We start from the raw sequence: 14221 nt of genomic DNA, 5'->3' as shown, positions 1-14221 counted from the left end.
GATGGGCAATAAATGCTGGCCAGCCAGCGACGCCCATGTCCCACGAATGGATAAAGAAAAGAGATGATGTGGAGATGCCGGCGTTGGACTGGGGTAAATACAGTAAGAGGTCTAACAACACCAGGTTAAAGTCCAACAGGTTTATTTGGTAGCAAAAGGCACGAGCTGAGGACGGCCTATCCCGGTGGAGGCCGTCCTCAGCAAGTGGCTTTTGCTACCAAATAAACCTGTTGGACTTTAACCTGGTGTTGTTAGACTTCTTACTAAAGAAAAGAGAGCCAGATGGGAGAGATTCACAAATACGTCATAGACAAAAAGCCAAAGGGAATGGAAATGATGGTAATCATGGCTAAGGATGGTGCTGATAGCGGCCATTACGAGATCAGAATGTGTAAATGGCGTCAAAGGACAACCTGGGACATGTAACAGGTGGCCCAGTGGGGTGGGGGGGGGGGGGGGGGGGGGGGAGACAGTGATGGGGGGAAAAAGATGGAAAGTGAGATTTTTTAAAATTTGAAAAGTGAAACAATGGAAGAAATTAAAATAAAAAATAAATAAAATAAAAATAACTAAATTGATGGCATTGGGGTGAAGGTGGAGGGGAAAGTTGATGCTCTGAAGTTGTTGAACTCAATGTTAAGTCCAGAAGGCTGTGAAGTAGCCAATCAAAAAGTTCAGATGCTGCCCTGAGTTCGGTTCTCTCTCCACAGACGCTGTTGGAGCTGCTGGGATTTTCCGGTAATTTCTATTTTTGTTTCAGATTCGCGCACCCAGAGTAATTTGAGTTTATTTTAGTGCCGTGTAAGGAAGTGTTTCCCCCCCAGTGCCTCTTGTTCTTTTGCTGACCAACACCTCTGCTTACCAACCTACTGCCACTGGGAGCAGCTTCTCCTTCTCTACTCCAGCAAATCCAGTCATGATGAATTGGTCTATCAAATCATCCCTTAACTTTCTTATCTCTAAGGAGAATAGTACTGACCCTCTGACAGTATGGCACTCCCTCAGCACTGACCCTCTGACAGTGCAGCACTCCCTCAGTGTTGACCCTCTGACAGTGCAGCACTCCCTCAGCACTGACCCTCTGACAGTGCGGCACTCCGTCAGTACTGACCCTCTGATAGTGCGGCACTCCCTCAGTACTGACCCTCTGACAGTGCAGCACTCCCTCAGCACTGACCCTCTGACAGTGCAGCACTCCCTCAGCACTGACCCTCTGACAGTGCAGCACTCCCTCAGTACTGATCCTCTGATAGTGCGGCACTCCCTCAGTACTGATCCTTTGACAGTGCAGCACTCCCTCAGTATTGACCATCTGACAGCGCGGCACTCCCTCAGTACTGACCCTCTGACAGTGCAGCACTCCCTCAGTACTGACCCTCTGACAGTGCGGCACTCCCTCAGTACTGACCCTCTGACAGTGCGGTACTCCCTCAGTACTGACCCTCTGACAGTGCAGCACTCCCTCCGTATTGACCCTCCGATAGTGCGGCACTTCCTCAGTACTGAACCTCTGACAGTACAGCTCTCCCTCAGCACTGACCCTCTGACAGTGCAGCTCTCCCTCAGTACTGACCCTCTGACAGTGCAACACTCCCTCGGTACTGACCCTCTGACAGAGCGGCACTCCCTCAGCACTGACCCTCGGACGGAGCGACCCTGGCCCTCAGTGCTAGCAGTGAATATATGAGACTGGATTCCGTGCTTCGCTCCCTGGTGCGGGGCTTGTTCCTCTCTGACTGAGAGGTGAGAGAATGTTCCCCACGGAGCCAGGAGCCAGCCCCCTGTCCCACCAGCTCTAACCGCTGGAAATACCTGAAGATCGGAACGTCCAGGCCTCATCATCATCGAAGTGGACATCTCCCGCGTTTGGACTGTCTCCGGGGAAGAAGGCGTGAGCGACCGCACCCCCTGGCCCATCGAAGGGGTAATGGTCTTTGTGGTGTGATTTCGGGAAATCAATCAGGATATCCGCGTTATCCCCCGCCACCTCGTGGAAGTTGAGCGGCGCGATGTCACTCCAAACCTTCAGAGCGTAGTACATGAGGGCACGGATGGTGTCGTGACCCAGACGAGAGGCCTTGGGAAACGTTCTGACTCTGAGGATGATAAAGACCAAGCTTGAAGCCTCGACCTCATTACGGCTAATTAGTGACAAAAACGCTCTGAATCACTTGTCCACATTAACAGAGACAAGCGTGATAATTTGCTCTTTTAAGCTTCAGCTGAAAAGTGATAATGCTTTCAGCAACTGACATTTGCATTAAGATTAAAATGTCAATAACTTACTCCAGGGCTGCTTTGTCAGAAAGCAGGCTTACCAACGCTGACCATTTATCACTCCGTACAGCGACTGGTCCTAAATGGTATTAATGCACAACATTTTTCTTAAAGGGTCAGCCATGGCTTCTTGTTCCAATTTATCTCCCCGAGGGGAAAGAATTAATGGGAACCTGAGGAGTAACTTCTTTCCACAGAGGGTGGTACGTGTGTGGAACGAGCTGCCGGAGGAAGTGGTTGAGGCAGGGACATTGACAACATTTAAAAGGCATTTGGACAGATACATGGATAGGAAAGGTTTAGAGGGATATGGGCCAAATGCAGGCAAATGGGGTTAGCTTAGATGGGCTTCTTGGTCAACATGGACCAGTTTGGGCCGAAGGGCCTGTCTCCGTGCCGTAAATTCTATGATTCTATGACTAAGGAGCCTCCGAGAGGGCAAAGGGGAGATTTATCCGAGGTGGGGGTCTTCTGTTACGTGGAGAGACTAGGATCGTTCTTCTCAGAGTGGAGATGGTTAAGGGGAGATTTAATCGAGGTGTTCAAAACTGTGGGGGGTTTCGATGGAGTAAATAAGGAGAAGTTATTTCCACTGTTGGGAGGGTCAGTAACCAGAGGGACACAGATTGAGGAGAATGAGCAAAGGAACCAGAGGGGGTAGATGAGGAGAATGTTTTTGATGCCGCGAGTTGTTGTAATCTGGAAGGTGCTGCTTGAAAGGGAGATGGAAGCAGATTCAATAGGAACTTTCAAAATGGAATAGGATACATACTGGAAAAGAATAAGTTTACAGGGCTATGGAGGAAAGAGCAGGGAGTGGGACGAACTGGATAACTCTTTCCATGAGCTGGCCCAACCATGATGGGCCGAATGGACTCATTCAAAGTGCTGGCCATGGTGGGCTGATTGGACTCTTTTGAAGAACTGGCAGGATAAGGATGGGCTGAATGGACTCTTTCTGTGTTGTATGCTTCTCATTAAACAAAAGAAACATTTAGGATTGGGCGGCACGGTAGCACAGTGGTTAGCACTGCTGCTTCACAGCTCCAGGGACCTGGGTTCGAATCCTGGCTCGGGTCACTGTCTGTGTGGAGTTTGCACATTCTCCTCGTGTCTGCGTGGGTTTCCTCCGGGTGCTCCGGTTTCCTCCCACAGTCCAAAGATGTGCGGGCTCGGTTGATTGGCCATTTTAAATTGCCCCTTAGTGTCCTGGGGTGCATAGGTTAGAGGGATTAGTGGGTAAAATATGTAGGAATATCGGGGTGGGGCCTGGGTGGGATTGTGGTCGGTGCAGACTCCGATGGGCTGAATGGCCTCTTTCTGCCCTGTAAGGATTCTATGATTCTAAGTTTGGAAGTCTTATCCCTCTCTGGGTGTAGAATTAGCCGATCTCAGTCGGGGCAATAGCTGGGGTTTTGTGTTTGATGCTGACATCAGATCTTTGTCCAAAGATGTGCGGGTTAGGTTGATTGGCCATGCTAAAATTACCCCTTAGTGTCCTGAGATGCATAAATTAGAGGGATTAGTGGGTGTAATATGTAGGAATATCGGGGTGGGGCCTGGGTGGGATTGTGGTCGGTGCAGACTCGATGGGCCGAATGACCTCTTTCTGTACTGTAGGGTTTGTATGTTTGTATGATTTCTGACAGTGTGGTCTGTGAAGCTGGGGTGATTCTCACTCTTGCTGCCAGTGTAAGTGAATCGAGAGAGGCACAAGTCTGGGCACCAGGTGAGGAGAGATTATGTTTAGCTGTGAATGGACTCTCTCTCTCTCTCTCTATCTGTCTCTCCCTCTGCTTTCTCTCTCTCTCTCTCTGTCTCACTCAGTGAATCTGTGCTTCAGTCCCTGCTTGGGAGAACATGCAGAAAATCATAGAATTGTTTCAGCACAGGAGAAGTCCATTCGGCCTGTCATATCTGTGCTAGCTCCCCGCAAGGTCAAGTTGCTGAATGCCATTTCCCCATTCTTCTCTTGCGCTCTGCTACACTTTGTCCCTTCTGGTGTTTGTCTGATTCCCTTTCAGAATCTGCCTCCTCCCCCCACTCTCATTCCGGACTCGAACCACTGACTCACAATGCCTTTGGCATTTTTGGCATTCACCGATTGTGTGAAAGTTGTGTGCAGTACCGGTGGATAAAACACCAGAGAGTTCCCAGCCCTCGAGGATATGTTGGCTATTCTGAGTCAAGAGCCAGGAGGCAAAAATATTTCTCTTTACATTTCCTTTAATTGAGCTCCTTCATAACGAAAAGTCAAACACGAAGAGGAGGTTCTTCTGATTTGGTAGACTAGAGGGAAATCCATTTCATCCAATCACAGAAACTTCTCCCTCTCATGGGGCGACTTTGGGTCAAGTGGCCAGAAACATAAGATCTTAGAATCCTACAGTGCAAAAAGAGGCCATTCGGCCCATTGAGTCTGCACCGACCACAATCCCACCCAGGCCCTATCTCCATAGCCCCACATATTTGCCCTGCTAACCCCCCTGTCACTAAGGGGCAATTTAGCATGGCCAACCAACCTAACCCGCACATCTTTCGGACTGTGGGAGGAAACCGGAGCACCCGGAGGAAACCCACGAAGACACGGGGAGAACGTGCAGACTCCACACAGACAGTGACCCGAGGCCGGAATTAAACCCAGGACCCTGGCGCTGTGAGGCAGCAGTGCTAACCACTGTGCCACCCTGCGGATTACAGCCAGAACATCAGGAAGCACACAAAAAGGTAGTGGAAAATTTGGAACACACTCTGTTAAGTCTGGGGTGTGAACTATGTCTGATTGACGGATAGATTTTTATTGGGTGAGGATACCAAGGGATAAGGAGCAAAGGTGGGGAAACAGATTTGAGTTACAGATCAAGCATTTTTAAAAATTCATTCATGGGACGTGGGCGTCGCTGTCTGCCAGCATCTATTGCCCATCCCCAGTCGCACTTGGAAGGCAGTTGAGAGTCAACCACATTGCTGTGGCTCTGGAGTCACATGTAGGCCAGACCGGGTAAGGACGGCAGATTTCCTTCCCTAAAGGACATTAGTGAACCAGATGGGTATTTCTGACAATTTCATGGTCATCGGTAGATTCTTAATTCCAGATATTTTTTAATTGAATTCAAATTCCACCATCTGCCGTGGCGGGATTCGAACCCGGGTCCCCAAAACATTAGCTGAGTTTCTGGATTAAGAGTCCAGCGATAATACCACTGGGCCATCGCCTGTCCTATGTTCTAATTGAATGGTGGTCAACAGGCCCAAGGGGTTGAACTGCCTCCTGCTGTACAATGTGGTTTAAAACCCAGGCTGGGATAAAACCTTGATTGCCTTTTTTCATTCCTTCTAAAGAAGCCTCGGCTGTCAGTTACCTCCTTGGCATTCATTAAAGGGTGTTGTTGTCTGATATCAATCCTGGAAGTTTAATCAGTAAAAGAACTGCAGCTAACAACAGGACAGTTCCTTGTTCGTTACGAGGCAGTCATTCATCAATATTTATTGCGGTGAAGATTGATGCATCTCGCTCTTCAGGGTAGTAAGGAGTTGATCAAAGAATATCATAACTCAATACAGATACCAGCATTCTAATCCCAAACCCTATATTCAATAAATGATCTCCTCGCTTTTGGGATTTGTGAATATTCCCAAATTCTGCAAACAAGCAAATAAAACTCAGGATATGTCAATGGCGGCTAGAACTGGCGCAGCAATGGGCTGTTCAAGTAGTTTCTTTAATTTCACCTTCTGTGCAGTCTAGGTAAATTTTAAGTTTGTTTATTAGTGTCACAAGTAGGCTTACATTAACACTGCAATGAAAATCCTCTAGTCGCCACACTCCAGCGCCTGTTCGGGTACACTGAGGGAGAATTTAGCCTGGACAATGCACCTAACCAGCACGTACAAAGAACAAAGAAAACTACAGCACAGGAACAGGCCTTTCGGCCCTCCAAGCCTGCACGGACTATGCTGCCCGACTGAACTAAAACCCCCTACCCTTCCAGGGACCGTATCCCTCTATTCCCATCCTGTTCATGTATTTGTCAAAACGTAAAAGTCATTATCGTATCTGTTTCCACTACCTCCCCCGGCAGCGAGTTCCAGGCACCCACCACTCTCCTTGTAAAAACCTTCCCTGTACATCCCCTTTAAACCTTGCCCCTCGCACCTTAAACCTGTGTCCCTTGTAATTGACTCTTCCACCATGGGAAAAAGCTTCTGACTATCCACCCTGTCCATGCCCCTCATAATCTTGTAGACTTCTATCAGGTCGGCCCTCAACCTCCATCGTTCCAATGAGAACGTCTTTCCAACTGTGGGAAAAAACCCAGAGGAAACCCACGCAGACATGGGGAGAACGTGCAGACTCCGCACAGACAGTGACCCAAGCCAGAAATTGAACCCAGGTCCCTGGTGCTGTGAGGCAGCAGTGCTAACCACTGTGCCACCGTGGCACCCCAGATAAACCCAGCCTCCTCCTGTATGATAACCTTTTGAGCTCTCTGCGCTCCTCTAATTCATAGAATCCCTACAGTGCAGAATTCACTGTGCAGATTTAACAATTCATCCCAGCGAATCTGCACCAACTCTCCAATAAAGCATCCCACCCAGGCACCATCCCTATAACCCCATATATATTTTCCCCTCTAACCTCTTAACCTACACATCTTGGGACACTGAGGGGCAATTTAGCATGGTCAATCCACCCAACCATTTTTGACCTGTGGAAGGACACCTGAGCACCTGGAGGAATCCCCATGCAGACACGGGGAGAACGTGCAAACACCACACAGACAGTGACCCGAGGCCGGAATCGAACCCGGTACCCTGGCGCTGTGAGGCAGCGGTGCTAACCCACTGTGCCCACCGTGCTGCCCAACAAGAAAAAATTCCAAAACCTGCCAGCAGCCGACCCTGGAGAGAGCATTTCAAATTGATGTTTCCAAATGACTTAGGAGGAGAAAGAGACCTGATTAAGTGGAAGAGAAACAAAGCAAGTACCTGGACAAGCATCATTTGTAATAAAAAAAAAGTGAAATGACTTATAGCACTTAAAAATATTACATTTCCCCAAAGCAAGTAGCCTTGTTCCTAAAGTGCTATTGCCAATAAATTTTACATCAGATTAACTGAAGCAGCTTTCATCTTATCACAACTATCCATTAATAACCTCAAATATGACGATGCAATTAAATGATTGACGATTACCTCCAGGATATATTTCTTTTATTCCATTTAGTTCCAAGTTGGGCAGATCTCTTTCTCCTGCTTTTTTCTGGTTCAGCGATATCGGGCAGTGAACAACGAGGTGTCTTCATTAGTGCCAGCGTGGCTTGATCTACAATTCAAACAAATCAATTGCCTTTTCACACAGGGACAAAGGAACTGAGCAGTTAAGATTATTTTTTTGAAAGAACTTTGGTGAAGCCTTCACTAAAAGTTTCCATTTCTGCTGCTCCCTAATGCTATCTCCACTCAGGGAAAGGAAGAAGGATGGTGACACTGACTTGATGGGCTGAATGGCCTCTTATTGAGCTGCAAGGCTCTGCATAGAGGGAGGAGGAGAAAGATGGACGGGGGGAGGAAGAGAAATGAGAAGAGGAAGGGGAGGGGAACGGCAGCAGGAATAAAGAGATGGAGGAATGAAGGGAAAAAGGGAATGGGAAGAGTAGGTGGCAAAATCAAGGCAGGACATACTGGCTGGAATTCTCTGGGCTTTCACACCCTACTGCCATTGCCAGCAAGAATGGAGAACCTGGCGCTCAGTCAAGTCTCTGTTCACTGCGGTGGGACTGGAGAATCCCAGCCACAGGTGAGGTCAGAGAATCCCGGTCAATGTTTTTGAAACATAAAAAGATTTTTTATTATTAAGACCATAGATGAGGAGGAATTTCTTCAGCCAAAGGTGAATCTGTGTAACTCTTTGCCGCAGAAGGCTGTGGAGGCCAGGTCATTGAGTGTCTTTAAGACAGAGATAGATAGGTTCTTGATTAATAAGGGGATCAGGGGTTATGGGGAAAAGGCAGGAGAATGGGGATGAGAAAAATATCAGCCATGATTGAATGGCGGAGCAGACTCGATGGGCCGAGTGGCCTAATTCTGCTCCTATGTCTTATGGTCTCATAGTTAAAACACTGCGAATACGGATATGCAACACAATCTGATGTTTAAAATTGGATTCTATGAATTACTAATGTGATGACTTCTGTAACGTTAGTGTACCTTTAAGAGTTCTTTTTTAGTTATGTTCTTTGTAGCTCACAGCCTCAGCTGATGTCATTGGCACCGGGTTGTCCACTAGGAGCCCCTGTTATTGCTCCTTCAGTGGTTTGAATGGGGTTTGTTTATTTTGAATTTGGGAATTATTTTTAATTGTCAGGAGGAGGAATATTAGCAGGTCAGCTGACAGGAGCTCTTCCATTTTCAGTTCTGAGCTGCAGGTTGTAGTTTAGAAGGGAGTGGACATCAGACTGAAAGCAGCGTCTCTCTCTTTCGGAAATTCTGCCGAGTAGCCGCAAGTCTTCTTGGAGTAGAATATCTGCCGTTGGTGACTTGATCAGAGAGTTTCCCTGGTGTTATGGGACCCTGTTCTGACTTCAAACTGTTCTGAGTGTATCAACAGAACTGCACCATTCAACCAAAGGACCTAATTCCAATATCACGTGAGCATTAGTCTTTGCTATGTTAGACTGTGGAAAGGGTTTTGTCCAAAGGAAGTTTTGGTTTGATTAAACCATAGAATCATAGAATCCCTACAATGCAGAAGGAGGCCATTTGGCCCATCGGGTCTGCACCGACCACAATCCCACCCAGGCCCTATCCCCATAGCCCCATGCATTTATCCTGCTTGCCTCCCTGACAGTAAGGGCAATTTAGCATGGTCAATGCACCTAACCCGCACATCTTTGGAGTATGGGAGGAAACCGGAGCACCCACAGGAAACCCACGCGGATACGGGGAGAATGTGCAAACTTCACACAGACAGTGACCCAAGCCGGGAATCGAACCCGGGTCTGTGAGGCAGCAGTGCTAACCACTGTGCAACTGGGCCACCCGATGATTGGATCATCTTAAGGGTTGGTTAAGTGTCATACATTATTATAGCTGTTTTGTTTTTGTTTGTGATTAATAAATGTTATTGCTAATTTTCTTTCCATACATGTTAACTATATTCTTAAATAAACTTTGTTTGATGAAAGCTCCCGAGTGGGTCATTTGAATCACACCTGAAGTGAAACATCCCATGCTTATCCTAGCCAAATTCAAGATGCAAAACGTATGATCCGGGCGGGCTCCATAAAACTTTGGAGTTTCTGACCTGAACCATAACACTTCCAACTTCACAAGATGGATGCTTAGAATAGACAGTGCAGAAATAGGCCATTCAGCCCAGCTAATCCATGCTGGTCTTTATGCTCCACATTCCATTCTATCTGCTCAATCTCAGTCTTTCCGCGTATCTTCCTGGCCCCTTTTCCCTCATGTCCTCAGCTAGTTTCCTTTGGAAAGTTCCAAAGCTTTTTTGCTTAACCACTCCCTGTGGTGGTGACTTCAACATTCTGAGCCCAGGGTTTCCAATGGGGGTCGTAGGATGTTCATTTGGCATCACAACCTCACCCAGAAGCAACGTTGACCGTTGACTGTGATGGGATAGTCCTGGGATCCGGACTGAGGGTCCATTACACGGTGCACAATTATTATCTCCAGGGGCCTCATCGGAGTATTTAAAACGGTGTGGACAAAACCATAAGCACCCGTTCAACAACTTTCCCCCACTCCCCCCTCCCACCCTCTCACTCAACAACTCCCCCTGACCCCACCCAACAACCAACCCTCCTCCCACCCCCTTCCCGCTCTCCATCTGGGCCGCACCAATGTTTAAGCATTAAAATTAGGGTCCCGATGGGAAGACACTTGGGAAGCAGGGTTCCAACCACTCTCTGAGCATAGAAATTTCTCCTTCTTTTCCTAATGGATTCATCTTGTCCTTACGGTCCCTAGTTTTTGATACTGTCACAAATGGAAACATCTCTCCACATTGCCAGCGCATTCATCAATTTACCCGCCCTGGTTAATAAATGCCGGCCAAGCCAGCGATGCCCACATCCCGTGAATGTTTTTTTAAGTATTTAAAGGACTTCTATCAGTTCACCCTGACGTCTCTTAAAACACCAATCTGTCCATTTTCCTGCCAACTGCAATCTGATGTGAAGATGAGCATAAGTTTTACATTATTGAGTTAGTAATCCAGAGATCTAATGATCTAAATCCATGGGAAAAGGTTAGAGGGGCTACTAACTCTACGAATAGAAGGGGCTAATCACCAAACCAATTTTAAACTCACACAAGCTGCAAGTCGTGATACTCAGCCACACATGAAAACTAGGAGAAACCTTAGGCTGCACTTTTAAGCAGACACAGATAAGAGTTAAACTCCCAGTTGAATCATGGAAAAATCATAGAATCCCTACAATGCAGAAGCAGGCCATTCAGCCTGCATCCACTCTCTGAAACAGCATCTTATCAAGATCTTATCCCCTCAGCCCCACGTATTTACCCTGCTAATCCCCCGACATATCTTTGAAGGGATCATTTAGTATGGCCAATCAACCTAACCTGCACATCTTTGGACTGTGGGAGGAAACCAGAGCATCCGGAAGAAACCCACGCAGACACGGGGAGAACGTGCAAACTCCACACAGACCGTTACCAGAGGCCGGAATTGAACCCAGGTCCCCGGCACTGTGAGACAGCAGTGCTAACCACTGTGCTGCCGTGCTGCTCAGTTACAAGGGAGGCCTCAGGTGCACAGATACACACAAGAACTCCATTGAATTACGCACATACAGCTTGTCAGTGTCTGTTATAACAAGGAACAATGAATATGGGAGGACGTGGGAGCTTGATATACCATTGGTTAGACATATAGCTATCGTATTGATATTTGGAAGCTAGTTAAAGTTTAAAGTTTATTTATTAGTCACAAGCGGGCTTACATTCACATTGTAATGAAGTTACTGTGAAAATCCCTTAGTCGCCAGACTCTGGCGCCTGTTCGGGTACACTGAGAGAGAATTTAGCATGGCCAATGCACCTAACCAGCACGTCTTTCGGACTGTGGGAGGAAATCGGAGCACTCGGAGGAAACCCACGCAGACACGGGGAGAACGTGCAGACTCCTATAGCAAGAAATACGTGCTTGATGATACTATAATTAAATAGACGTGCTCAAGCTGTAATTGGACAATACAATTGAAAAGGATTAGCACCTACCCATTACTCCATTAATCTCAAGGCCCCCGAATTTCTGCATTGCTTTAATGGCCTTTGTTAAAGCTTCTTGCGTTTGAAGTTGTCCAGTAACAGGATCCGGAGGAGGCAGGTATCCAAACTTAGTCAGCCACTCCTGTGGAATTAGAGAAGGTAACAATTTAAGACAGTTCAGAGCTGGAATTCCATTATCTTGAAGTTATGATTAGCAATTCATCCAATTGCTTTTGTTCAGCAAATTGTCAGGATCTGCTGAGGTCAATTTGCAGCAAATTGCTTTTACAGTCCAAACATTTACTTTGTATCCTGCGGAGCATCTTGTGTGAAGGATGGAAGCTTAGGGAACAAGAATATCCAATGAGACTAGGGTAGTGCCTGTCCAAATACACCAGCCACTGACCACATGTGGTGATCCGGGGATCCACATTTAGTTCATTATACTTCTGATCAGTGAATAAATTAATGAGTAATAGACACCGTCATTGGTCACCTGACCTTGATGTGCAGGGTTACGGGGATGGGGTGGAGGGGAGGGCCTGGGTGGGATGCTTTTTCGGAGTGTCGGTGCTGGCTCGATGGGCTGAATGGCCTCTTTCTGCACTATAGGGATTCAAGGTGCAACCTTTTTGCCGGTTTGCTGCCTGAACAGTAAGGAAGACAGTGAATGAAAGCGAGTCGTAATCCTGAGTGCTTTACTCCATAGCTACTGAACTCTTTGTTCTTTCATCTGATGTTGTCCAGACCAGCATTTATTGCCCATCCCTAACTGCCCCTTGAGAAGGTGGTGGTGAGCTGCCTTCTTCAATCGCTGCAGTCCTTGTGGTGTAGGTACACCCACAGTGCTGTTAGGGAGGGAGCTCCAGGATTTTGACCCAGCGGCAATGAAGAAATGGCCGATATATTTCCAAGTCAGGATGGTGAGTGGCTTGGAGGGGAACCTCCAGGTGGTGGTGCTCCCATGTGTCTGCTGCCCTTGTCCTTCTAGACATTAGCGGTTATGGGTTTGGAAGGTGCTGTCGAAGGAAGATGGTGGTAGATGTTGCTTCATTAAATATATATATGTGGAATACATTTATCTGGATTGTGTGTGAAATGTTTTCGACTAAAATGAGTCCATTTGTGTGAAAACACTTTTGCCATTGTCATGCCTGTCGTTAATGTGGGATTTCTATTGGATAACTGTAATTTAGAGCAACACAGGTCAAAGTTAATGTATTAGTCACAAGTAAGGCTTACATTAACACTGCAATGAAGTCACTGTGAAATTCCCCGAGTCGCCACACTCCGGCGCCTGTTCGGGTCAATGCACCCTAACCAGCACGTCTTTCAGACTGTGGGAGGAAACCGGAGCACCCGGAGGAAACCCACGCAGACACAGGGAGAACGTGCAAACTCCACACAGACAGTGACCCAAACCAGGGACTGAACCCGAGTCCCTGGCACTGTGAGGCAGCAGTGCTAACTGCTGTGCCACCGTGCCGCCCCTCAGTGCTGGGTTATTGCTGGGATTGAGTCAGCATTATTGGTTGAAAAAGGAGTGAATCCAGGAGTGGTTGTTTCAAAGTATTTGGATCATTTGCAACGTGGCAGTTGGACAATTATTAACGATTCATTCACGTTTTGGACAAACGTGACACGTTTTGGACACGTGAAGGCACCTTCTTGAGTATCAATGTGAGGCTGACAGAGTAAATACAGACCCAGGAAGGTAGATTTTGCAGCATTGATTCTGCCTGAACTGCCCAAGTTCTCTGACATCATCTCTTTGTTTCACATTAAATGCCTGACCCTTGAATTTCCTCAGAGTTTCTCCCACCCCAGCAGCAGCTGTGTGGCCCAGACCCAGCTGACATCAAGCTGCGGACTGGAGCAGCTCTGAGCAAATTGATTTGATTTGATTTTGATTTGATTTATTATTGTCACATGTATTAGTGTACAGTGAAAAGTATTGTTTCTTGCACGCTATACAGACAAAACATACCGTTCATAGAGAAGTAAAGGAGAGAGTGCAGAATGTAGTGTTACAGTCATAGCTAGGGTGTAGAGAAAGATCAACTTAATGCAAGATAGGTCCGTTCAAAAGTCTGACAGCAGCAGGGAAGAAGCTGTTCTTGAGTCGGTTGGTACATGACCTCAGACTTTTGTCTCTTTTTCCCGACGGAAGAAGGTGGAAGAGAGAATGTCCGGGGTGCGTGGGGTCTTTAATTATGCTGGCTGCTTTGCCGAGGCAGCGGGAAGTGTTGACAGGGTCAATGGATGGGAGGCTGGTTGCCAATCATTTTAGATTCAAACAAAAACTCCTGCCCTCAGCAGCCAACACTCTCCCTCCCCACATTTCAGCCTGATTTTTTTCCATGGTCTTCCCAGCAACTCAAGTGCTATGGACCCAACTTCAATGAACAATGTTGACACAGAATGACAGGAAGTAGGCCCAACTAATCCGTACTGGTTTCTGCTCCACTCGAGCCTCCTCTTCATCTTAGATAAAAATAAAATACTGCAGATGCTGGAATCTGAAACAAAGACAGAAAATGCTGGAAAATGGGCCATCCAGACTCAAAACATTGGCTCTATTCTCTCTCCACAAATGCTGTCAGACCTGCTGAGATTTTCCACCATTTTCTGTTTTTGTCCCTCTTCATCTCAACCTATCCATATTTCCTTCCATCATGTGATTATCCATCTT

At 47.1% G+C, this 14221-nt stretch overlaps 1 protein-coding gene across 1 annotated transcript in view; it reads right to left on the bottom strand.

The window, feature by feature from the left end:
- mmp17a (matrix metallopeptidase 17a) overlaps window positions 1-14221 on the bottom strand; it is a 105733-nt gene that overhangs the window by 28548 nt on the left and 62964 nt on the right. Inside the window, exons 2-4 of the mRNA XM_078227148.1 lie at window positions 11539-11671; window positions 7474-7603; window positions 1813-2096 (exon numbers count right to left, since the gene is read on the bottom strand). Coding sequence (XP_078083274.1) covers window positions 1813-2096; window positions 7474-7603; window positions 11539-11671 — 547 coding nt within the window. The remainder of the gene's footprint in view (window positions 1-1812; window positions 2097-7473; window positions 7604-11538; window positions 11672-14221) is intronic.

The sequence above is a fragment of the Mustelus asterias genome, chromosome 13 (assembly GCF_964213995.1).
Source record: "Mustelus asterias chromosome 13, sMusAst1.hap1.1, whole genome shotgun sequence".
NCBI classification, from domain to species: Eukaryota; Metazoa; Chordata; class Chondrichthyes; order Carcharhiniformes; family Triakidae; genus Mustelus; species Mustelus asterias.
Note: the sequence above shows the minus strand (reverse complement) of the source record. Positions and strands in the feature narration are given on the sequence as shown.